The sequence below is a fragment of the Echeneis naucrates genome, chromosome 15, assembly GCF_900963305.1.
Source record: "Echeneis naucrates chromosome 15, fEcheNa1.1, whole genome shotgun sequence".
Taxonomy (NCBI): domain Eukaryota; kingdom Metazoa; phylum Chordata; class Actinopteri; order Carangiformes; family Echeneidae; genus Echeneis; species Echeneis naucrates.
The window spans coordinates 17,633,479-17,659,460 of NC_042525.1; the positions used below are offsets into that span (position 1 = coordinate 17,633,479).

At 38.2% G+C, this 25,982-nt stretch overlaps 1 protein-coding gene across 3 annotated transcripts in view; it reads left to right on the forward strand.

The window, feature by feature from the left end:
• The window catches only part of nckap1 (NCK-associated protein 1), a 31,140-nt gene that overhangs the window by 1,375 nt on the left and 3,783 nt on the right, over nucleotides 1-25,982 (forward strand). Inside the window, exons 2-29 of one of the 3 annotated variants that reach the window (XM_029520983.1) lie at nucleotides 5,812-5,829; nucleotides 10,955-11,065; nucleotides 14,078-14,170; nucleotides 14,280-14,336; nucleotides 14,741-14,883; nucleotides 14,980-15,070; nucleotides 15,375-15,512; nucleotides 15,768-15,816; nucleotides 15,924-16,080; nucleotides 16,312-16,368; nucleotides 16,783-16,879; nucleotides 17,523-17,629; nucleotides 17,764-17,896; nucleotides 18,693-18,774; nucleotides 18,965-19,023; nucleotides 19,182-19,327; nucleotides 19,466-19,598; nucleotides 19,786-19,905; nucleotides 20,704-20,843; nucleotides 21,262-21,393; nucleotides 21,800-22,018; nucleotides 22,702-22,832; nucleotides 23,028-23,125; nucleotides 23,678-23,771; nucleotides 24,263-24,345; nucleotides 24,876-24,956; nucleotides 25,073-25,166; nucleotides 25,268-25,384. In XM_029520983.1, coding sequence (XP_029376843.1) covers nucleotides 5,812-5,829; nucleotides 10,955-11,065; nucleotides 14,078-14,170; nucleotides 14,280-14,336; nucleotides 14,741-14,883; nucleotides 14,980-15,070; nucleotides 15,375-15,512; nucleotides 15,768-15,816; nucleotides 15,924-16,080; nucleotides 16,312-16,368; nucleotides 16,783-16,879; nucleotides 17,523-17,629; nucleotides 17,764-17,896; nucleotides 18,693-18,774; nucleotides 18,965-19,023; nucleotides 19,182-19,327; nucleotides 19,466-19,598; nucleotides 19,786-19,905; nucleotides 20,704-20,843; nucleotides 21,262-21,393; nucleotides 21,800-22,018; nucleotides 22,702-22,832; nucleotides 23,028-23,125; nucleotides 23,678-23,771; nucleotides 24,263-24,345; nucleotides 24,876-24,956; nucleotides 25,073-25,166; nucleotides 25,268-25,384 — 2,980 coding nt within the window. The remainder of the gene's footprint in view (nucleotides 1-5,811; nucleotides 5,830-10,954; nucleotides 11,066-14,077; nucleotides 14,171-14,279; nucleotides 14,337-14,740; nucleotides 14,884-14,979; nucleotides 15,071-15,374; nucleotides 15,513-15,767; nucleotides 15,817-15,923; nucleotides 16,081-16,311; nucleotides 16,369-16,782; nucleotides 16,880-17,522; nucleotides 17,630-17,763; nucleotides 17,897-18,692; nucleotides 18,775-18,964; nucleotides 19,024-19,181; nucleotides 19,328-19,465; nucleotides 19,599-19,785; nucleotides 19,906-20,703; nucleotides 20,844-21,261; nucleotides 21,394-21,799; nucleotides 22,019-22,701; nucleotides 22,833-23,027; nucleotides 23,126-23,677; nucleotides 23,772-24,262; nucleotides 24,346-24,875; nucleotides 24,957-25,072; nucleotides 25,167-25,267; nucleotides 25,385-25,982) is intronic. The other 2 variants (XM_029520982.1, XM_029520981.1) reach the window with 2 other exon arrangements.

Below are 25,982 nucleotides of genomic sequence, written 5' to 3' on the forward strand. Positions count from 1 at the left end.
TCGAGTTATTGGCAGTTCTATTACATTATATTATTATATTTAGCCTCTCACATGATTTAATTTAATAAGGGATTTATTCAGTTTAAATATAATTTTATGTTATATGTTCTCCTATACTGAGGACCAGGCTGAACAGTTATGTATGAGTATTCAATTTGATTCTTACAAATATTGAGTTTAGATAAAAATTGGAGGAAGTGTAGTCTAAAAATGGCACATAGGTCACTGAGCATATTTTACTTCAGAGTAAATTCTTTTGCTCTCTATAGATTAAGTACATTCAACTCATGAGCATTTAATGAGCTGTTGTTTTTGTTTTGTTTTTCCCATCATTGCAATGAAATATCTACTTGAGAAAAATACATTACTATATCTTCCACCACTGATTTTGGTTTCAGTATAAGGACCAAAAACTAGTCAGAAAAAAAGCAAGAATTCAATCTTATTTAAAAATACAATATAAAATTTAGAAAGGTGAGTTTTAATTTGCACATTTTAACTATATCTAGCAAGAGGTTTCTTTGAGTTAACTAATTTTAGGAAAAATTTAAAACCATCAATACCCTTGATAGCATCTAATCTGTAAATTGATTTAACGAATTGTTAATTGCTAAAAAATACTTGGATTAAGACAAGTTTTGCCTTTTATATGTTTTGAACTAATACTTTGTGTGTGGGAGGAAAAGAGGTCTGTTTGTGTGGGATGAGCCTCTGTGCTTGGTTGTGTACGTGATAAATAAAATAAAAAAGAGGATGCGAGTGAAAGAGGTCAGTCATATCCTAGCACAGTCTTCGAGGTACAGAGTAGAAACAGTAGAAAGTCCCTGAAAGCCCATACAGTCGCCTACTTGTTGGCATTCAAGTAGCCTATACTGTTCAACGGCTATTTCCAATTTATTTGTGTCGGTGGGCTGAAGGCACCTTCAGTTTGATATCATAAGGATATTTGGTTCTAAATTTAAAAAAATCAGCAGAACAATTTGCAAAATCTAAATTTCTAGTGTCAACACACTTGTTTTTATCCTCTCTAGAAGTTTTAGGATAGCATGAGCGGACAAACACAATCATAGAGATCCTGCTGCTAATTACTCTTCTTAACATGCCCTTCCTTTCCTCCTTCCTTCCTTCCTTTTTCTTTCTGTCTGCCCCATCATCTTCATATCTATCCTGAACCGCCCCCTCATAAGGCTTCTCAACAAGCCTGCCCTGAAATACTGTTCTCTTTTTTCTTTTTCTTTTCTTATTATTTTTTTTTTTATGCTTCTTTTACCTTGTGATATTAACAAACTCTCCAACATCCAATAACAACTGCGTCCCAAAGGTAGAAATTCAAGAACAGGACAGTGATCTGTGATGTGATCACCAAGTTTATTCTGGACTGATTTCTGTCCTCAGTAGAAATTTGTAGACCAATAAAATCCCTTTATTTTTGAAACTCCCCAAGAAATTCCTTGATGAAGTAGTCACAAAGTGGTCTGTAATTTATCAAAAGTGAAGTTGGTTTATTGTGTGTCTCAGTGAAAAAGACTAGTAACTGACTTGGCTGTTTGGTTTCTGCCTTTGGGAATGAGCAGTCCATGCTCACTAATGTTAATGTCACTAAAAACCACAACAATGTTCTTTTCCGTTTTAAATATATCCATTCATTACACACCACTGACTAGCTGCAGTTAACCTTAAAATCTGTTCCTCTTTCCTTAAGTCACTTTTATTAATCTTGGCTGAGAGGCATTAAAGTTTTTGTTTGCTATGCTTATCTTTCAGCCAGTGGACCTTCCAACATCATACTTTGTCTTGCAAACAGCCCTCACATGTATTCCTTTCCCTAACTTTGCTTATAGTCAGATAACTACCATAGTCTCCAATGCTAGTATGCAGCTAGTAAAAAAGAAAATAAATAAAATGCACTACCAATTCATCAAGAACACCGTTAAAAATGAGATGGCTGCTGTGTGACATGTAAACGCAGGTGTTTGCAGCAGCTAGTTTTGTATTTAAGATGCTGTTTAGTGTCAGAGCGTGAAAGTCCCCAACAGCTAGCACAACTCTGATGCTTATAGGATTTTTTTTTTTTTTTTTTTTTTTTTTTTTTTTCATGTTTTTGAAACCTGATTAAATGCATTGTAGATTTTCAGGCACAACCTTGATTTGATTTAAAAAGAAAATCTGTTTTGAAATTATGTTAAGAAAGTTAAATAAATGCCCCCGATACTTTCCCTGTTAAAACAGGGCATTTTAGTCATTGCATCGTGTATCTTGATGAGCTTTTGCATGGGAGTGAATTCTATTTTTTTCAGAGGTTCATCTATGCAAACAGATTTTGGAAAGGAGAAACACCAGACACTTTTTCCTTAAACATTTTTTTGAGAACTTTATTAGGAACATCAGTACACAGGCTTTTTCATGCACTGACTCAGTCATGTTGCTGCCGTGCAATGAATGAGATCATGTAGACACAAGTCAGGAGTTTCTATTAATGAGGGAAACGTCTGTTCTTACTGACTTTGACCAAAGCATGATGGTTGGTGTCAGATTAGCTTAATGAAGTGTTTCTGAAACTATGGCTGCCTGTGAATTCACACATTCTCTGTGCAGAACTGAGCCAGAAGGAAACAATGAATTGTCACATGAGCAGCAGGTGTGTAGAACATCTACTGTAGCTGATGACAAAAGTTAGAGAAGTATTTCAGGTAACCACACTAAACTGCTGTGAGCAGAAGAGAATCTGATGAGCATCATGTCCAACCTTGAGGTGGGTGGGCCACAACAGCAGAAGACCATATCTAATATATGGCAAGATAATCTTTTATTATTTCTTATTAAGGAAACCTGCACATTACAATAGCATTGGTTGTACAACACAGAGAATATAAGCACACAGGAATCCCCAGGATGCATAAATAAATGTATAAATATATCCAAAACAAAAATTAAGGAAGGGGGGATGGAACCTGGTGTCTGATGTCTGTGAACTTGAAGGGAAGATGAAATCTCAAGTTTGCCTGGGCTTAACTTTCTCAGAGTAACGTGGAGTAGGTCTGGAGTTCTGCTGAGTCACCCAGATGGAAGGCTCACAAATTGGCATCAGTAACATAAAGACAATGTTGTTATGAGGAAAGTGATAATATTAATCAATCATGGTTTGAATGCCACAGTGAGAGTATTGTTGCTGACCTTTTTCAAACCTTTAGGGCCACACATAACCATCCTCTAATGTCTATTTTCAGCACGACAGTGCCCCATATCACAAAGCAAAAGTCATCTAAAACTGGTTCAAGTGAGATCAGATGAATTCAGTACTCTCCCCAGTCTCCAGATGTGAATCCAGTAGATGACTTTTGGGGTGTGTCGAAACAGGAGGTTAGCAGCATAGAATTGCAGTTGAGAAATGTACAGGAGTGACCTAATGCAGTCATGTTCACATAGAGCTCAGTCTCAGAGAAAAGTGTCTAACATAATGTTGATTCATGGCAGTACCCATAGTTTGTATGATGTTCCTAATAAAGTGCTCAATGCGGATTTAATAGATAATGCAGTTTACCACTGTTCTTACCTATGGTTGAACAATCAGCAGGTCACCCAGAAAATGATATTGGCTTTCTTCCAATTAGTGTTTTGCGTGACACAAAATTTTGTTTTCATGGCAGTGTGGTGCCAACTCTATACTGATTTATTCTGGTTACCTACCAGAACTTTTTTTTTTTTTTTTTTTTAAATTACCAAAATGTGCTCTTCCCTGTTTTGGATTACCCAGAATATAATGGAAAGTATAGCCTGGTCATTGGTTTACCTTTAGTAGCCCAGAGGCAACAGTGGCTGCAGTCACATGAATAATTACAGGTTGGCATTTAATGAAGGGCACTCTTGATTACTGGGGGCATTTTTACTCCTCATTTGTAATTTTAAGGGCATTTTATGAGCTTTTAAGGGCAAATTGCCTGTCACCCCCATTAATTTTTCATGGTCTGTGTATCTTTTTCATGTTCCTCTGGGGAAAATGCTGTATATTTAATATTTATTTAATTTGATTTGGAGAGATAAAACTCAGTTGGAGTGAGTTTGGCTGCAAATGGGTAGTCATGCTACTGAGGGCTGTGAATGTGCAGGTTTTCAGTGAAAGTGAGTATGCCGCTTTCTGGTTTAATGAGTTCGCTATCATTGAAATCACCTTTTGTGGTGTTTGAATTGGATAAAAACCTGCAGACTCTCTCCTTGGCATGACTCCACATCTGTGGTTTAAATGGTTGCAGACTTTTAAATGTGTGCTGTGTGCCAGAACGTGTGCAGAGACATTCTGTGTTTATGTCAGTACTCAATACCACACCATGATTACACATAACAGTAGTTTTTGTTAGGTAATATGTACCATTATTTCAAAAATTCCCAGCAAAAGTCAGTGTTAAATATGTTGTGAAGGGTTCAAATGAGATCAATGAGGTTGCCAGGTCTGTAAATGAATTAGGGGAAATAATTTTCCTAAAAATAATGCGTGCTAATAATTTACTCATTTTGTGTGTCTGTAGTGGGAGAGGAAAAAAAGATTACATTACTTCGACAAAGAAATAGTACAGAGCTTGGATCACTTATGTCTGGCAAATATTTGATTTGCTTGTTCAGGTTGCTGTTCTGATAAATTGGATTGGGCTGTTTCATATTAGTTGGGATGCAATTTCTATAATTAAAATCTTCACATTACACATTCAAATTTGTAAAAACATTGAATTCCTGAGTTTGCTGTCTAAAAGCTAATTTACACAAGGTATGATAAATTGGCCTATTGGCCAAAGCACATGAGGAATTAGCCGAACAGATACTGACCTTTTGAGAATTTAACAAAACCTGACCTGTAGTGTTTTTTGAAGCATAATAATCCTGACACAGATCCCTGCATTTCTCAGTTGTCTCTGGTGGACAAATATAATGGGGACACTGGTTCTAAACCTTTAACCTAGTTTCATCTACCTCCACAGCAGCTTCTTGTTTCATGTCATCAGAATCACAGCATACACTGACACTGATCAATATGAGCTAACACCTACCTGGGTATCAGCCTGGCAGATTTATAGGCCAAGCTGGAAATAGAAACAATGCTGCCTTAATTGTCCACCAAGCTATAAACAGTCAACAGCAGTTTTACCTCTTCCCTGAGAACCACAACCATAGAACCCTGGAACATAGATCAGATATATGTGAATCACGTTGTCAGACATCAGTGTATGTACCATGAAGTGATAAATTGAAACCGGTATCAGAACCAATGAAGTGGCCGATGCAGAACGATGAGGGAGCGCTGCATTGTCAGTTACTAAGCAACAACCAGTGGAACAGAAATGTGGAGCAGGGACCAAACTTTATCTTCACACTGTTGAGTAAGACAGTGGAGCTGCTGACAGCCATATTATTTCAGCACATTTCCACAGTCTTAAAATGGATGTGTTACTTCCAATGTGTCTTAAGTGCGAAGGTAGACATGAATCACCATGAATGAATTTCAAGACAGTGTGCAGTAACACAATTGTTAATGTCACATGTTGGCACAGCATGTGTTGTTTTCTTTATATTTTGTGTTGAAAAGAAATTCCACAACTAAATTCTAAGATGTGCAGAAAACACATGTGGAAGCAGCTTAAGGTGTGTTTTTCTGTGTGTGTGTGTGTGTGTGTGTGTGTGTGTGTGTGTGTGTGTGTGTGTGTGTGCACGCGCACCACGTGTGCGCGCATCAGTGATCCAGCAGTTTGCCTGGGTGGGCTCTTTGTTTTGATTTCTTCTCTTCTTCTCTCCGTTCCAATGCTTCCCCCCTCTCCTATGCAGCAAGGACAAGTTTGGAAGGTTTGCAAAGTTTATCACCTTCCACTGATTAAACCCCCTCCCCCTTCACCCCTCCTCAGCTCCCTCTTCCTCCTCCCTCCCCTCCCCTCCTCCTGCTCCTGGCTACCTGTACTGATCTGTTGGTCCTCTCCTTTGTGCCTCACTCGTCTTCATGTTTGAATTTGTAACGATGAGAGAAAGGCTGGGCTCTGTTCAGAGTTAAGTTGTGCTGTTGTTTTTTATTTTTGTTTTTACCCCTAAACTCAAATCAGTGTAATCCATTCAGTTTATGATGCAGCATTTACATGCATCTATTTGGGGGGAAAAAGTAATGGTGTTCTTTTATTGCAAATACATTAGCATGTAATTTGCAAGACCGCAAAGCATAAAAGTAGGTTAGATTCGATTTCACTTGACAAGTAAGACATGGTCAAGTCTTTGTTCATGAATGTGGCAACTAAATATGTTGTGACTTTCAATCCAAATAACTTCATTTGACCAAAGGGTGAATAAAGACACATGGTTGTGATTGTCTTATGTTAAATTGGACAAGTTTCTATTTTCAACAATCATAGAGGTTAATTAATTCAAACAAATGTGAAATGTATTTTAGACCATATTTTCTATTGTTTATTAGGAGCTGCCAAGTAATCAAGATTGGATAGCCTCTATTAATGTTTTTGATTTGTGAAGAGACTGCCTGATGAATTAAATGATTTGGCAGATGATTTACAGTTTCATCATTTCATTAAGCACCTAGTTGTTCTGGTAGAGGAAAAACTGCAATAATGCTGACAAATGCAAAAGGCTTAGTGGAGATTAACAGTTTTGGGCAGTGTTGTACTGCCAACAGGCAGTCCAGGAAGTCTGCCAGCTCATAGCAGGTTGTAGTGGCTCTCTTGCTATTCATATGGGGTTGTCCATTATTTGGATGGATTTTGGACTTTTTTTTTTTTTTCTTTTCTTTTCAAAGCAGTTAATCCCTCCTTGTGAAAATGAGAGCGCTCACACAGTGAGGAATGCCATACAAATTCATCACAGCAAGCTCAAGTTTGTTTTTTTTTTTTTTTTTTTTTTTTTGTTTTGTTTTGTTTTGTTTTTTTTTTGTGTGGTTTACTGGGACTTTGAAGTATCGCTGAAAAGGTGCCTCAGGGTGTCTAAATATTTCATCCAGTCATTAGCAGCTGTAATTAGGTTTTAGATGTAGGTTTCCCTGGTCCAACAGTGTCTGTTCTAGAGTCCCCTGCCATATGTTGGTCAGTGTTGGGACCCATTCAGAGGCTCAGTTGTTAATCGGTACCAAGAGTGGGGAAACGATGGCAGAGGCAAAACTAAGGTCTGTTCTGGTATCCAGGCAACAGTTCCCTTACTCCTCCCCGACCACTACTGAATCTCAGCTTATTCCCATGCCCTGTCCCTCCATTCACTGCACCCCTCCTTCCATCCATTCTTCCATCAGCCCCCACCCCACCCAAACCCGGCAAGCCAGCTTCTTGCACTAGCTGCCACCATCACTAATGGACAGTGCCATGCCATATAAACGACTTGGTCTGTTCTTCTGAAAGTAAAGTAGTTGACTAAGTAGCAAACCTGAGGTTAAATCAGCAGGTGAGATGCTGTAATGGTGTCACTAGATCCAGAACTATTAATCTAGAACTCTTATTAGTATTGCCTAGGATAATAATAACTGTTTTGAAGTAAACCTTTTGAAGATTTTGCATGTTTTAGCCCATTGATAACATGTATACAACAATACCTTTATTATTATTATTATTACTGACAGTCATTATTAGTTTTTTTTTTTTTTTTTTTTAATGTCTAATGTTGATCAATTATTACTTTTCTCTATGCTGGAATTATGTCATTGTCATCTATAACGCAGCTCCCACAACAGATAGAGATGGTATTAATTTAATTGGTCTCATGCATTTAGGACCTTCGACAGCATCATATCTACAATCAGAAATTCAGATTGCAAGGGTGTTGTGAAGACTCTTGCATTGCAACCAAAAATGTAATGTCTGAAAGAACCGTTGCAGCACAATAGAAAAAAATAAACACAGCTGTCAACTTTTTTTTTTTTTTTTTTTTTTTTTGAGTTTGGGCTAAAACATGGAAAAACACTTGTACAGCCACTTCAGTCAGTATACTAGTGTTAACTGGACAGTTTTCTTTACTTCTGCAGTTCCCCGGCATAAGTCAAAGGGTAACTACACTTTAGTGTCTAATATAGAGACTAATCTGTTGTGTAGGGCAAGGCTAGAGGTGTGATGTCATCAGGTGAGCGTTGTGTTAACCAAAGGGGGGAAAAAAGATCAAGGCTTGTGCTTTTGCAACTGCATGGATTTCATAGTCACAACTTGATTCCTTGTTTCTCATTTAACTTAATATAAAGTCTGCTTCCCTCTCGCACACCTGAACAGATTTTCTTAGGCTAGTAGTTGTTGAGTCAACCTATAGCACAACTTACAAAGAGAACTGATGGCCGTTGAATTGGAAATCTGGTCAGGTGTGAGCGAAGCAGTTCCAAGGAAACAAGTTGAGACTCAAGGTCCATTATGTGTCATTGATGGATATTGAAATCATGTTGTTGTTGTTTTTTCCCAATCCTGTGTCAAATCCTCCTCCCCCAGTGTTTTGTGTTTGAGATTCCGCAGTAGTGGGTGTGTTTCAGTTCCAGCTCCATCTGATCTCAGCATGCCTGTTTCTGTGAGTGAACTGGCTGCAGTAAACTCAGCTGAGTTTAGGCTAAGTAGTTAGCATCATGCATATTGTTTTGCTGATTTTTGCCCATGGAATAGGCTTTTAGGTTTAACCCACTAGAAAAATTACCCTTTTATACTATACTATACTACCATTTTTGCATCCCCAAACAGATGCACATTGGGAGCAGGTGCTGATCACTGTTTCTTCTGAAAGCAGCAACTTCCTCAACAGTGGCTTGGATTTGATTCTGTTGAAGATAATGTGTAAATTGAAGCTTAAAGTCCTCTATAGCAGAAAAGCACTGTTGTGCTGATTTTCTGAGGTTTGAAGGTTTGTAGGTCTGTTGCACTGACCACACCCATTGTCAGCAGTGTGGTGTGCTGCACTTGGTACTTAAGTGCAAAGTGTGACAACTTCTGTGCAAAGTTTTGCGATTCATGTGATAATGTCAACAAAAGCTGAATTTTCAGCCTGTGTTTCACTATGATGTTACACCCAGGTAGTCAGTTACCTAGTGTGCTTGTGTGAAGTAGCATGTGTTGCTGTCTGAGGCTTCATTTTGCACTGGAAGATGCTGGAAATATTTCAGCGCCATGCAAACTGAAATCCAGGTTTATGGTTGTGGTGCTGTTTTCCATAGATGTTCTATGTAATTGTGAGTAGAAGCGTAAAATTTACAGCTTAGCTTTGTGTCCTAGAGAGCCCTGTTTGGTAACTTGTGTTACTTTTTATGGCTTTCTAAATGTGTGCTCCCACTTTTTAAACTTGAAGCTGAACCACGAGGAAGTGAATCCTCAGAGCGGTTGAAGGCTCTGACCACCTCTAGGATTGTTCCTCGGTGTTTGCAGCCAGCAAACTTGATACATTCCCTCTGTTTATGGCACATGCATGGACCACATCTTCCCCGCCATTCACTATTACACTGCCCATAATGCATGAGCACTGTCGCTTCTTGCCAGAGTCAGGGCAGTCAGGCAAATACTGCAACACCTGTAAGAGGAACAGATGAAAATGTTAATGAGCAGTGAAATCACAAAAATGTAGCTACTCATGTAGGTGCAGACGGCAGACACATTCAGGTGAAGAGCTCACTTATTTCTTTCCTCACTTTGCCATTTCAGTGGAGTCATACATCAGTTGACCTCTGTGACCCCTCTTGTTCAATTCCCCTCTCTTTCCTTCTTTCATCTCGTGTTTATTTCTCTCTCTCCCTGTCTCTGTTCTGTTTCATTCAGTCCCTTCTTCGCTCTGCCCATCCATCACTCTGCCTGTTGTGCAGTGGCACTAACCAGTGATGGCACAGAGACACAGTTTGAAACTGAAACCCTGTCATTATCTTGGGCTCTCTCAGTGGTTCTCAGCCTTTCTGTGTTGTGGACTGTTGGAGCAACCTTTTTGTCAAAGCTGCAGCTAATGATTATTTGTATTATCAATTACTGTCATTCTCTTGATTAAATATGATTTTCATTAATTTATTTTTGGGGAAGCTTCAGAACCCTAGGAGCACACAGTATTGTTTTCAAATGTAGTTTATCTGATGAGCAGTCAAAGGCTCATAGAGGTAGTTTTACTAAAGAAGGCTGAACACATTATAAATATATGGTATTTTCATTATATGGGCAGCTATCATAATAGCAATTACCTTCCTGCCCATGTATTAAGCAATTAATTGACTAATAATTGCAGCTCTAGTTGACATGTCGGCACAGATAAATGCTTTTGATGCCTAACTAAATTGAAAATTTCAGGTGACCATCTGGATCATAGTGTATCATCCAATCCAGAAATGCATGTAAGGTGTTTATCATAAGTTGGATTTAATAAAGCCATTCTATTCTCTTGTATTTGGTATCAATTCATCTGGACTTGGATCTCCAGTGTCCCTCTGCAGCTCAGCAGCTGAGAACCACTGATCAGTTCAGGCTCTTGCTGAGTCTTTTCCAACAGTTGAACCTGGTTTATCCAAACAAGAATAACCGAAAACTTCCAAATCAAATCCAGCAATCGAGCACAACTTCTCAAATCTCCCCTTTGACGTGTGCATCTGAATGTCAAATAGGGCTGCACAGGTCACTCCATGAAGCTTTATGTGTGTTTTGTTTTTATGTCTTGAAAAAAATGCCTCTGGTCTGGAAACTTCACTACATGTCGATGGTATCAGTATTTCATTCACCCTTTAAGCCCCCACCCCTCTCTCATTTCCTGGGCTGGGATAAACCAGTTTTCACTGTAAAGCACTAAATGCTTCCCTGGCAATGACCACACATCTAACATGGCTGACCATGAGGAAAGAAAATGTTATAATAATACATATGATAAAATCAGTCAGAAGTAATGAGAGGTTAGGTGTGCACTTTTTTTTTTATTTATTTATTTTATTTTTTATTTTTTTGGTTTGTTTTTTGTTTTGACTCAACTCACCTCTTCTCCTCCTTTCTAGGCATGCGGCGACCCCAAGGCTAAGCCCTCCTATCTAGTTGATAAGAACCTGGAGTCTGCAGTTAAATTTATCGTCAGGAAATTTCCTGCTGTGGAGACGCGTAATAATAATGTAAGTATTCTACATGTGTGTCTGCGACATCTAGATGTTTGCACAGATTATAAAGGAAGAGAGTGAAAGAGTTGGGTGTGTTTGATTCTTCTGGTGCAGTAGATAAGGAGCTGAAGAATATTTTAGGTTGTAAATACTTATCTTGTCCCACAGCACAAGATGATATATAGTATTTTATTTGGCCAAAAACTAAGGGAATTCAGGGTGTTGTAATGTCTTTTCAGTTAACAAACTGGAATGATCAAATTTTGAGCAATTCTGCTAAAAAATGTACTCATAAGAAATCAACTATCAGAATTATTACCAATTAGTTGGCTGATTATTTGATCTCGCCATTATTCCAACTCTAATTCTGTTTTTTTTCCAACATGTTTCATTTTACTGTGAAAAACACCAAAATAACTGCAGCTACTTATCAATAATATTCAGAATTATTCAGTGAAGCGATCGATCTTGCTAAATGTCACAATTGATCACCAACATAAACCACAAGTTTAACACAAACCAAATTTATGCCTTAACTGTGAATTAATCCTGACAATTGAAATAATGAAACTGTATAGAGGAGAAGTACTGTCCCTCATCTTTTGCTTTGGATTATCATTGGACTGGATTATTATTTTATGCTTTTTGACATAAATGTTAACTAACTGATCAGATCAGCGCACAATGTAATAAGAAGCTTGCGCACTGTCAGATTGTCTTTGTAAGAAGTTCCTGTTCAGTTTTATTTCTTTCCAGAGACAGAGATGGGCACCAATATCTGGTGTCAGACAGTTTTTAACAAGACTCAGTGTAGTTTGCATTGTGTGTTTGTGGCAGTGAGTGCGTGTAGTGCTGTGCGATATTACGATATATATCATAGTGCGATTATAAAAATGTCTACTGTATGATATAATCCTCTATTGTTTATATCCTAATTTTTACGTGTGGGCTACTGGGTACCAAACGAATATCCATCCATCCATCTTTTACCACTTTTCCGTTTCTGGGTCTTGGAACCAATCCCAGCCAACATTCCAGGTGTTTTATAAATAAAAGGCAAAATGATAAGAGCAGTTGCCATTAATTTCATGTGTATATGTATAATTTTAGGAAAAAATACTATATCAGGATATAAATTGTTAGGGGATATAAAATTGCCTATATCAGGATTTAAACTTTTGTTCATATTGCACAGCACTAAGTGCATGTGTCCAGTTTTTGTCAAGTCAGCCAAACTAAGTCATTGTTCATCGAATGTTTCTTTCAGCTTTACTTGTTAGCTTAGTTCAAAGCATCTGTGTTTATGTAAAACTGTCATTTAGCACACAGTTCTATTTCAGTGCGTGTGAGTGTGTTTGTGTTTGTGTCTAGCTAACTGCTTTATTCAGTGTAACTGTGCAGAAATTGTCTCTTACGTTGTTTTCTGCTTTGTTTCTGTGTTTGTTTGTGTTCTGCATGCTAAACTTCGCTTATTCCGGACTTGTGCTTTTTGGTAAGTTTTTGTATCTAAGTTCCTGTAATTTTTGTATTTTAGTTCATGCACCTAAGTTTTGCAATAATGTTATTTTTTGCACCCATTTTGGAAGCGTTTTGGAGTGTGCTTTGCTTTGCCTCCTCTTCTCTTCTCTCTGCTGCCAGTGCTTTTGCTTTCTCTCCCTCATCCTCAGTGTGACTGTATGGTTGGTTAATTATGGGGTTTGCCGGCTTACCTGACTGGCTGCCTGCTGGTTGGGTAGTTGGTTTGATGACCAACTAGCTGGCTTTTTGAACTACAAGCAGACTGCCTGCACTAAGGAGTGGAATAACTAATCTACTGTCTGTCACTTGACACTTTTAACCATTATCTTGGCATGTTTAGTACTGTCACTGAGCTGTGATTAAAACAGCCAGCAGGAGAATTGGTCGATACAAACTGAAAAGTTGAACCACAAGTTAAACTCCTTGGTGCAGCAGTGTCACACATTTCTTCTACACTTTTTTTCTACTCAAGCTGGTAGACTAGCTCTGGTTCAGGCTGCAGTTTGACTTTGGAGCTTGGTTTAATTTATACGCACTATGCCTCAGTCATGTAAACAGAAACCACTTTTTACCAGGCACAGTAGAGCTTTCACGTTGCTTTGTGAACTTCTACGTTTTCTACTTATAGATTTTTAAGAGGCTGTTGCAAGTCTTAAAGCTGATTCAGCATCTTTGGCTTTTGGTGCTTTGACTGAATTTTTCATTTCATTTCTATCTTTATATTCTAACCTTGAAAACATATGCTAGGCAGTGGTGGGTGGACTGTTTGCTTTGCTTCAATTTTTAAATATTTTACTTTGGTCAAATATTTTGTTTGTTTTTTTTTTTGTTGTTTTTGTGTATACAAATTCTTTGCTGGGGAAAGAAATCGAATGAGGAAATGAGGGGGAAAAAACTATTTTAAAAACTACAGATGAATGTAACTGCTTTTGCCAAATAGAATACCAATATTAGTGCAAGGTAAAGTATTCTAATGACAGAAATATCTCACCAAATTAAAGTGACTGCATATTTAGGGTTTTAAAATGGGATCTGTTTGTGTTAATGAGAGAAAAGCTGGTATTTTCCAACAAGATGTTGAAATCTATTGAACCCTGAAAGGAATCTTGGTAATCAAACATTTTTAGACAAATGGGTTATGATCACAGATTTACTGATCACTTGGGTTAAAAAAAAAAAAAAGTAATGTGGGGGGAAAAGGCACTGAATTTATGAGAGTAACTGGTGTTTATTTTAGAGTTCCTCTGAGATTTGAACATTGATCCTAGTATTGGTTTTGGCAATTTATGGGAAGAAAAAGGGGGGCTGAGTTTGTCATCATGAATATTTAAGTATGAGCCATTGTGACAAACATATCAAATCCTTCTGCTACACAGAATGAGCCCACACTAAGAGGACACTTCATTTTAAGAACTCAAAAGAGAAATACAGTAAATTATCGTAGATGCAATTGCCAGACAATTATGTATTCTTAAATAACTATGTGTACGCTGATGTGTGGTCTTACAGCAACAGCTGGCTCAGTTGCAGAAGGAGAAGTCAGAGATTCTGAAGAACCTGGCTCTCTACTATTTCACCTTTGTAGATGTCATGGAGTTCAAGGTAGGTGAATACGCACGCACACACACACACGCACACGCACACGCACACACACACACACACAAACAGTGACTATAATAGAGGCTTTTGACAAGAACTTCTTCATCAACAGGATCATGTGTGTGAGCTGCTGAACACCATCGACGCCTGTCAAGTCTTCTTTGATATTGTAAGTGAAACCGAGAGACATTGAGACATTAAAGTTCACACTTGGTGTCCATATTATCTCTAAAATCAAATGCAATCCCAAGAAATAGTTCGGCCATAGCTTCAAGCTTTACATTGAATGTGTTCATAATTGAGATTGAATTCTGAAGGACATTTAATAACATCGGCAGCATTAGAAAATTAAATGCATGAATAAAGTAGCCCATTACAGCACCAGCATTAACGGTCATAATGTAAAGTCAGTAGTTGATCTGATTACACTGTATAGGTAAAATGAGATGGCAGTATGAGGCATTTTTCTTTTGCTGTAACACCAAACAAGTCCTCTCATGTGATTATTATTTATTTGTGGTTTGAAAGTTTGTGGTGCCTGAAATTTTTGTCTTTTTACACTTCTCCTGCCAGACGGTGAATTTTGACCTGACCAAGAACTACCTGGACCTGGTGGTGACTTACACCACTCTGATGATTATACTGTCTCGCATTGAGGAGAGGAAAGCCATCATCGGACTGTACAACTATGCCCACGAAATGACACACGGAGCCAGGTGATTGAAACACTCACACACACAGCAGTAGTTTAAATCTGCTCTATGAACACATACAAACAAACTCTAAACTCTATACTGCATTATGTGTTGTAGTGACCGTGAGTACCCCAGGTTGGGCCAGATGATTGTAGACTATGAAAACCCTTTGAAGAAGATGATGGAGGAGTTTGTACCACATGGAAAGGTATGAGAACTGTGCTTGGGTTCATTTAGCAGTTTATTTCGTGTTGAAGTATAAAATTTTATGTCTTTGGGCTTTGTCACTTTCTTTAAATAGCTTGTCTTCTCTTTTAATACAAACTGTCTCATTAAAAAAATCCCAAAGTCTCTGTACATTTAGTTTAATCTCCCAACAGATGTAGTCAACAGCTGAAAAACCCACTGCAATTAAAGTTAAAGGATTATGTTAAATGACAGGGACGTATGCTGTGGATATTTTCCACACAGTACAGTGATGCAAACTTTTAGCAAGCTCCCCTCTCCTTCAGTCCCTGTCAGATGCGTTGATCAGTCTTCAGATGGTTTACCCCAGGAGGAATCTGTCAGCTGACCAATGGAGGAACGCCCAGCTGCTCTCTCTCATCTCTGCCCCCTCCACCATGCTCAACCCTGCTCAGTCAGACACTGTTAGTATGATGAAATTATACATTATTTAGTCAAATTTCACAATTTTTAATCAAAGAAGATATTGTAATGGTTTGGCATTTTTCATTTCCATATTCAGTCTACACCAGAGTGTGCCAATATTATAGCTTTAACAGGACATTTTTTAATTCATTCACTTGTGGCTTTTTTTTTTTTTCCTTCATGTATTCAGATAGTTTAGCTAGAAGAGCTTAAAGGCATCATGCTTTTTACACTCTTCTCACACCTATCTTTAGATGCCATGTGAATATCTGTCACTGGACACGATGGAGAAGTGGATTGTCTGTGAGTGCTGTAGAAACTTTTTGTCCTTCATCTAAAATGATTTCCTGCTGATCAAATGGCCTCTGTCTGGATTTACTTGCATATCCCTCTGTGCTCTCTCTTCCCAGTTGGGTTCATCCTGTGTCACGCAGTGCTGAACAGTGACGCAGCAGCATTGTCTCTGTGGAAGCTGGCTCTGCAAAGTTCCACCTGCCTCTGCCTGTTCAGGGATGAAGTCTTCCACATCCACAAGGCTGCAGAGGATCTGTTTGTCAACATAAGAGGGTAGGAGATCTGGATGTGACTGTACTTATCTACTGACCATAAGGGGGTGAACACAGTAGTTTTGTTTTTATTTTAATTTTTTTGGTTGGGGGGAGGGGTGGTTATTGAAGTCTATCGGAAATGTATTGGGGTTTTTTTCCCAAATGTGTTTGTGGTCTCAGTCTCTAGTTTCAAGTTTTCTTAATTTTTCTTCTGCTTTTTCAACACAAAATTTTTTCTTATGTTCTCCAGATACAACAAACGCATTAATGACATCCGAGAGTGCAAAGAGCAGGCCCTGTCTCACGCGTATGTCCATAATCTTTTTACTAAGTCCTCACTACACTCCAACAGCAATTTTCATCCTATCCTTAGCTTTGGTTTTTCCCTGTAGTGCAAAAAAATATTTAATTATTGCTTTATTTCAGAGCTACATTTCCTGTTTACTGAATTTGTTTGTTTGTTTTTCCTTCTTCCCTTTTTGACCAATATTTATCTTGCATCTCGTGTCAGGGAGTCTCAGGGACAGTTCACTTTGTTCCTCTCTCAATCCCTCATTTAGTTTTTTGCCTTGTGTATCCTCCCCTCTTCGTTTCCCTCTCGCTCTCCTCTATCCTTTCGTCTTTACTCCATCTTCCCCTTTCATCTTCTCTGTCATCCTTCTGCCACCACTGTTTTGTCTCCTGTTTCACTGTTACACTGTTTCCATCTGACTTTCTTCAGGGGCTCCATGCACAGAGAGAGACGCAAATTCCTCAGATCAGCTCTGAAGGAGTTGGCAACAGTTTTAGCCGATCAGCCTGGACTGCTAGGTCCAAAGGTAATGTAAAATAATATTTGCAACAGTAAACTGCTACCTTGGAAAAACTTATAGTGGATTTATCCACTTAAATGTCACATTACTTAAACTTTATATAATCAGATAAGAACCGGTTAAAGAAGCTCTCTTCTATGGTTGTTAAATGTATCAAACAGCACTCCATGTCATGCACATATTTATTACCTGTATTAATAAGTGGTTTATTTTTCAGTGATAAAGCAGCACATACAGATTAAGACAACTAGCACACGTTACAGAGATCTATTCACTTGTTATATTATAGCTTTCATCTTTGGTTAATTGAAAGCCTATATACCATACTACATTTTAAAAACACTGCAAAACCTACCTTAATTAATGAAGTATAAATTTCTATAACAGACAGGCTTGACTACCTTAAAAAAACACTGCAAATTTTTGTGGCGTGATGGAGGCCTCCATGAAAGCCAAAGTGACTCTGTAAACATTTTGCATATGTATCTGAGAGACTGTGATGATGCAGTAGATGCCATCTGCTCTTAGTTATTTATCTAAGAATTATCTATCTTGTTTTTTTTTTTTTTTTTCCTCCCATCTTTTAAATCTATCTCTTCCACCATTTCCTTCCATATTTCTCTATTTCTGTCTCTTGCTGTCCCACTAGGCATTATTTGTGTTCATGGCGTTGTCCTTTGCCCGGGATGAGATCATCTGGCTGCTTCGACACGCAGACAACATCCAGAAGAAAAGCACAGATGACTTCATAGACAAGTACATACACATACGCACCTGCAGGGACACATTCAGCACACGTCCTTGCCCTTGTTAATGCAATGGTTGTATCCTTTGCTTAGTTTGTACCTGATGTTTGTGTTGCTCCAGTCTCAATTTTTTGTGTTTCGCAGACACATAGCAGAGTTGATCTTCTACATGGAGGAGCTCAGAGCTCATGTCAGGAAGTATGGCCCTGTGATGCAGCGGTACTATGTGCAGTACCTGTCTGGTTTTGATGCTGTGGTGCTGAATGAACTGGTGCAGGTAAAAGAACACACACACAAACACTTTTCCTGTATTTTTTTTAGAATTTTTTTTTAAATACTTTATTGTATTTAGAGTGTATTTGTTTGTTTGTTTGTTTGTTTTTGGATTTATTTATTTTTTTAAGCCGCAATGCCCATCTCAGTGAATAGAGGCTGTGAGCATTTCTGTTTGAATTTCTGTTGAATTGAGACCTTTGATACTGTCACACTATTGATATAGAACTTAGATCCTGATTTATAATCAAGCAACACGTAAACAAATCTCACAGTCACAAACATAAAAGGGACCTTAAACAAATTAGACTCTTATTTTGATTAATTACCAGAATCTCTTTACTTCACTTACACTCCCATGTAATAATTTAGCCCTTTCTCCTCCAGAAATATTTGGAACCCAGCAACATCAGCTTAACTCAAATCTTAACTCAGGATACAGGAGATTTCTCAAGGAGATGGAAAGTAATTAATCTGAAAAAAAAAATAATTTAACCCAGTTTCTGTATGTAGCAGAAATTATGTAATTGAAATGAAAACACAACTGGCTGTAGTGCCGTTTGGCCTTCTATTTCCTAGCTTTCTTAAGCCATGTAGACTTTGTTCAAACAGTTCAAGTTGCTGTCATGTTTTTATTTGGTTACTGTTCTCTGTGCAAAATTTGGCTCTATTAACTATCACTGTCACTGCCAGTAAAACTGGATTGATAGTTAAAGTGTGATTTAAAGCTGAATGTCTAAAATACTCTACATCTCTCTAACCTGTTTTCTTTTTTCTTCTTGTTTTCCTTTTTCCAATAGAACCTGTCTGTGTGTCCAGAGGATGAGTCTATAATTATGTCTTCATTTGTCAATACTATGACCTCTCTCAGTGTCAAACAAGGTAAACCATGACATTACACTGTCAAAACCTCTGTCACTAGCAGTATTGCAGTTTTACTATGTAGAGGCACCATTGACTTAAATCATTGTTATACGGAGAACTGGCTCTGGATTAGTTCCCAGGATTGTGTGTACTCTTCAGTCAGGATGTTTTAATGCTGTATGTGGCCTTCTGTCCTTCTTTGTTCCAGTGGAGGATGGAGAGGTGTTCGACTTCCGAGGCATGAGACTGGACTGGTTCAGGCTCCAGGTGTGCACATAAAATCTAAAGCGTGTGCGCGCGTGTGTCTTGCGTGATACTGTTTTATGGGTGAAAAATGAACATTACCAACCATAACTAAATTTAGTAGTCAAGTTAAAACAACATCGGATTTAATCACAGCCTGTCTGTCTGTTCCCCACCTGCAGGCCTACACAAGTGTCTCTAAAGCCAGTCTTGGCATAGCTGATCACAAGGAGCTCGGTAAAATGATGAACACCATCATCTTCCACACAAAGATGGTGGATTCTCTGGTGGAGATGCTGGTGGAGACATCAGACCTGTCCATTTTCTGGTGAGCCAAACACCATGACCCAGTACAATACCTGCAAAAAGGCACAAATTAGGCACAAGATTAACTGAGAGAAGTGACATGATCTTGGTGCATCATTTCAAGTTCCATCCCTTGTTTTATTTATGTGCTTGTGTGTAGCTTCTACAGTCGTGCATTTGAGAAGATGTTTCAGCAGTGTTTGGAGCTTCCCTCCCAGAGCCGACACTCCATCTGCTTCCCTCTGCTCTGCACACACTTCATGTCCTGCACACATGAGCTCTGTCCTGAGGAGGTAAATAGACACACAAACATAAATAATGTTTCTGTCATGCACATTGTTGCCTCCTTTGTAATGGTTACCACATATAAAGTTTTTAGCATACCTGCACTACTCACATTGAGTTACAGACATAACATGGGTCACAGTTATATTTGTTCAGTTCATGTGTCCTCACCTTTTCATCTGTCTTGTTCCGTAGCGTCACCACATAGGGGATCGAAGCCTGTCGTTGTGTAATATGTTTCTGGATGAGATGGCCAAACAGGCCAGAAACCTGATCACTGACATCTGTACTGAACAATGTACACTCAGCGACCAGGTAGGACATGCACACAGAGACAGTAGTGTAAACAGTACAGTACAGACAGTAAAGTAGTGCTTGCATATTGTGGAATTCCATGCGTTTGTGTTGTTACTGAGAGCTAGAGAAGATCAATATCACTGTCATTCCTGCACGGCAAATGCAAGGTCATAGCTAGCAGCTGCTTAGCTTAGCTTTACCTAAAGATTGGTGACAGCTAGCCTAGCTCAGCTCCTTTTCAGTTGTTTAATCATCTGCAAAAACAAAAACATATCAGCATTTTACATGGGGTTTTATGTTGGACTTTTTATTTATTTTTTGCTTCTAACCAGTTTCCAGGCAACCACTGGGCACTCCCAAGTTTTTGATCCCTGCCCATAAGAGTAAATGTTTCAAAACCACAAACTTCAGGGGCATTTTATCTATGATAATCCGTGAAAATAATGTTTTTTTTGCCCTGAAACAATCACATTTAAAAGTAACTAGCTTATAAAATCCTAAACTTTTTTTGACACATTCATGAAAGCCCTACAAACATTTTTTTCTAATGCGACAAGATTTGACACGGCAGTAAGACAGAAACAAATGGACTGTTTCCATTACATGCTGTCACACTAATGTTGTGAGTCCTTTGTTGATGCATGTCATTAAAAGCTGCTTAAATTTATCTTTGCCCACTGAATTAAACCCCTCTGCTAAGAACATCAGGCAGGTTGTTAATACTCAGTTTGTTTTTTTTTTTGTTTGTTTGTTTGTTTGTTTGTTTGTTTTTCTCCTATCATCTGTCTCTCTCTTCTTTTACTTATCTTTCTTCAGCTTCTTCCAAAGCACTGTGCAAAAACCATCAGTCAGGCTGTGAACAAGAAGAGCAAGAAAGCGACAGGGAAGAAAGGCGAGCCAGAAAGGGAGAAACCAGGAGTGGAGAGCATGAGGAAGAACAGACTACTGGTCACTAAGTTAGTACCTGAGATTTGAACATCTTGGTCTGCATATGACTCCATTCCCTTTCACTGTCTGTCTTTATTAAGTTATTTACACCGTTTCTCTCATACCCATCAAAAAAAGATTAATAATAATCATCACTTTGAATTCCCATTAAGATCATTAAAGATTAATCTTTGTTCATGCAGCATTAGTGGTAACAGCTATTAATTCTTATGTAAACAGCTCAATCAGCTCAGTTCATTTGTAAATATTGAGTCACACTGGTGTTTTGCTCCTCCTCATTCACTATTCTTTTCCTTGTATTTCTTTACTTAATTCTGCTGATAACCCCCCCTCTCCCCCCAGATCATTGAAAAGAATATTCAAAGTTTCATTATATTCTCCAGAGTATTGTTTGATTCGACTGTTTTGTTTTGTTTTCCCTTCCAGTCTGGATAAACTCCACACAGCGTTATCTGAACTCTGCTTCTCCATCAACTACGTTCCCAACTTAGTTGTTTGGGAACACACTTTCACACCCAGAGAGTACCTGACCTCACACCTGGAGATCCGATTTACCAAGTAAATACACATGCGTATGCACATGCACACAAGTTTTTTCATTCTAGAGCTTTACCCTTCTTTTTAAAGTTAAATAGATATTAGACATTTAGATACTAATACCTAGACCATCTTCATTATGCACAGCCATCAGGAAGCAGTGCATCATTACTTGTTAATTAATAAGTGATTGAAAACAAGTTAAGAGTGTAGAGATATAATCTAAAAGAAGACACCCAGAAGAGACTTTTTTCTTCACTGATGTCAAAAGAGTGATAGAACAATGTTAAACACAACATTTTTCCACTTTATTTCATGGTTCTGTGGAGTGCTGTTTTTTTTGTGGGTTGTTCTTTGCTTGTTGTTTTTTTTTTTTTTGTGTGTGTGTGTGTGTGTGTCCAATCTTTGACCTTCCTTCTATCACTAGGTCCATAGTGGGGATGACCATGTACAACCAGGCCACCCAGGAGATAGCCAAGCCCAGTGAGTTACTGACAAGTGTGCGAGCCTACATGACAGTGCTGCAGTCCATAGAGAACTACGTCACCATCGACATCACCCGCGTGTTCAACAACGTCCTCCTGCAGCAGACACAGCACTTGGACAGCCACGGCGAGCCCACCATTACCAGTCTGTATACTAACTGGTACGTTCATGTGAAACTAGCAATTCAGAGAATATGCAATAAACCAAAGGAGAGGGTTTCAAAACAAAATTATTTGGAATAGTTAAATGCCTCAGTTTTTATCAAGCTGAAAGAAATAAAACGTTGATATTGCAGCTGAACAGGCTCTGACAGTGTAAAACTCTTTCAGAGAGCCTGTGCTCACAGATTTCCATTTGTGAGAAGCCCTTATTGTACCCATTGATAAAATGTTATATTGCACTGCAGAGAGGAAATGTTTTTAATGTTACAGGGTTTTATTTTGTCCTTGCATGAAATTCTGTTGCAGCACAAACAACTAAATGTCACATTTTGTTATATTGGGGACAAAACCAGCAGGATGGGTGTTCATGAATTAAAGTTCACGCCTCTATTTTTCAGTTTTATGCTTGGGAAAGGTTGAGAAGATTAGGTTAAACTGAAACAATGGAACATCGGTCCATCAGGGTATAAAGGAGCTAATACTGCTTTTAGTATTCTGAGGTTGTGATTTTCTTTTTGCCTAGAAACCTCCTACAGATCGATTGGAATCATATTCAGCAAAATTATTGCAGTAATTTCTGGAGTAACAATGGGTTTAAAATTCATGAGAAGCGATACCGCTAATGAACCATTAAAACATGTAACCCACACTCAATGTGTGAATGGTGTGTTTGTGTGTTCAGGTATCTGGAGACGTTGCTCCGTCAGGTCAGTAACGGACACATCGCCTACTTCCCCGCCATGAAGGCCTTTGTCAACCTGCCCACAGAAAACGAACTGACTTTCAATGCTGAGGAATACTCTGATATCTCCGGTACAAACACACATGCAGATTACGTACCCCACTCATACAAACTCACTGCTGTATGTGTTTATTAAAGATTTAGCAGAAAGCTGGTTTCCTTAATATCAAAATATTGATATTGAAACATCTAAAAACAGCTTTTTTGTTTGTTTGTTTGTTTTTTCCATGTTTTATGTCTTCTACTATTTGTCTGCCAATTCAAAGAGATGCGTTCTCTGTCGGAGCTGTTGGGTCCCTATGGTATGAAGTTCCTCAGCGAGAGTCTGATGTGGCACATCTCATCACAGGTTGCAGAGTTAAAGGTATATACACACACGCACACACTTTCTTTTGATTGGCAGCTGTTTTCTTAGTGATTAACTAAAAATATAGCAGAGTTGATGCTCAGTTTCTTAATACTGGCTGTGAGGCGTTCTGTGTGGACTGAGCCCTTTTATACTTCTTCTATACTACTTTATCACTGTATTAATATAAAACCAAGACATGACTTCTAATCAAAGAAGACAGAAATCAACCTTTAGACTATATTGGACCTTTTTAGAAGTCTAGTAAGACACTTCATTGATTATATATCTAGCTTCAGCTGAATATATAAATAATTCTTTGCATCAGTGATTGTATTAACATACTGAATTGTCCCAATCAAATTAAAGTTTTATATGATGGAAATGATTAATTACTATGCAATAGCCATAATTGTTTCTAATATTAATAGTACACACAATTCATTTCTGATTGTACTGAGAAATAGCCTTGATGTTCAAATATTTGAACAAATTTTAACAAAAAAAATACCAGTGTATAAACACAAAGTAAATTTTAATATAGCACTCACTGTGTTTGTTTCCATGTAGAAACTTGTGGTTGAAAACATGGATGTTCTGACCCAGATGAGGACAAGCTTTGACAAACCTGACCACATGGCTGCACTCTTCAAGAAGCTCACCTGTAAACACACACTTACTAAAACATCCAAATGCACATTCTTCAGTAGATTTAACATAGCTGCAAAATTCTGCTTAACAGCCGCTATGACTTTGTATTCAAATCATTACAGAAATTGTATTGTAAGACAACTACTGTTAAACTTTGTTCACACTCAGAAAAGGCTCACTGCCAACAGTGCCTTGACATGTTTCGTCTCTGTAAAGTTGTGGGTTCGAGAAGCCGCATTTTGATTTGCTTTAATGTTCAATCTTACACTTAAAAACTTATGAAACTCTTACCCAGCCACTGAAGGACAGTTAAAAGTAATCAAAAACACACAGCAGGAGACAGCACAGTGAAAACTGAAAGTAAAGCAGTTTTATTCTTAGCTGTCAATTCTTTCATTGGAGATTAGATTAATAACAGTGAGATCTGTTGTCACTGATTTGCTAATCCGTGTACTGGAACAGCAGTTGTATGTTTGTCGGCTGAGTTTGTTTTGGTATTTGTAGCTGTGGACAGCGTTTTGAAGAGGATGACCATCATTGGAGTCATTCTGTCCTTCCGCTCCCTTGCTCAAGAGGCTCTGAGAGATGTAAGACACACAAATTTAACACAACACATTTAAATAAAAGTGTAATAAATAGGTGACGCTCAATTCTTTTTTTTTTTCTTTTTTTTTTTTAAGATATCATACTTTATATAAATCATATATAAGATACCACTAATCATATGATCGCAAACGTCAGATGTTTTACAAAGCAATAGATTGGAAGTTTTGTAAATAGATGTGATGTGTACTCCCACAAGAGATTAATTGTCACGCTGAGGAACATGACAGGTAGAGCCTAATCCATTTAAGATTATGATTGTGAGAATATTAAAAAATTCTTCTTCCCATTGAGCAGTGTGTGGGATTTTCTCATTCAGTACTTAAGTGACACTCACCTGCATCTAAGATACTTGGATGTGTTGGTATCTTCATCAAGAAAGAAAAATATAAATGATTTAATTTTTCTTGAATGCCACATTTTCTAATCTTTTGGACAACATCTTGTCCAAAAGGTTAGAGTTGAGTTGCGGCATCGAGGTCTGACTATATGGTCTCTGGTTCACTTTCTCCAGGTGTTATCCTGTCATATTCCTTTCCTAGTCAGCTCAGTGGAAGACTTCAAGGACCACATTCCCCGAGAGACAGACATGAAGGTGAAATGCTTGACTGACGTGGAGGGGAAAAAAAACTCCTGAACATGTTGACAGTGCCCAGATGTAGTCTCCTTCTCCTTCTGATCCCCTCTTGTAAATTTCATGCATATTTCCAGGTGGCCATGAATGTCTATGAACTGTCATCAGCGGCAGGTTTACCCTGCGAGATCGACCCAGCTCTGGTTGTGGCTCTGTCATCACAAAAAAGTGGTAAGCCTCAAAGCAACATACAAGAGAACGGGCAACGAAAAGAACTTAAGGTTTGTCCCATCACACCTCATCACTTGATGACTGATTGTATGTTTGTGCAGAGAACATCAGTCCAGAAGAGGAATACAAGATCGCCTGTCTGCTCATGGTATTTGTGGCTGTTTCGCTGCCAACACTGGCCAGCAACGTAATGTCCCAGTACAGCCCTGCCATTGAAGGTAGGATGCCAAATTGTCGTTCAGTTAAGGCAGCTCTCATCCAGATTTTCCTACCTAAAGAGCTGCTAGGCTTTTTTTTTTTTTTTTTTGGTCAGTACTGCGCTGTCATCCATAGAAAGCATCAACTTGTCATACGTAAGAAGTGGGAACCTCTTGCATTAAAAATAGACTGAAAGGGTTAATAACTATCACAACAGGGACGGTTAAATATTTTGTCCTTCGACTAATCGATTGACCAAACGTAATAGAGAGCCTGAGAGCAGTGTACATCGTAGACGTTCACATCGTTCACTGCGTGAACACTACAAGACTGTTCTGCATGCAAATGAGATGGACCCCTGTGTCCCCAGATTGATTCATTTATGTGCACACATTTCATTATATACATCATGGATATTTTTATTTTTTATTCTGCAAATACTAATGTGGTTTTAGAGGTCACTTTATTCATAATGGTCTGTTAAATTTTATTTGTTGCAAGCATGTCAGTTAAAAGATTTCTCCAGTTAAATAAACCAGATTTTTAGTTTAGCAGAGACCGAGTTGTAGTTAAATGAGGCTTTTGATATGGTATCAAAGGTTTAGCACTCAAGGATGA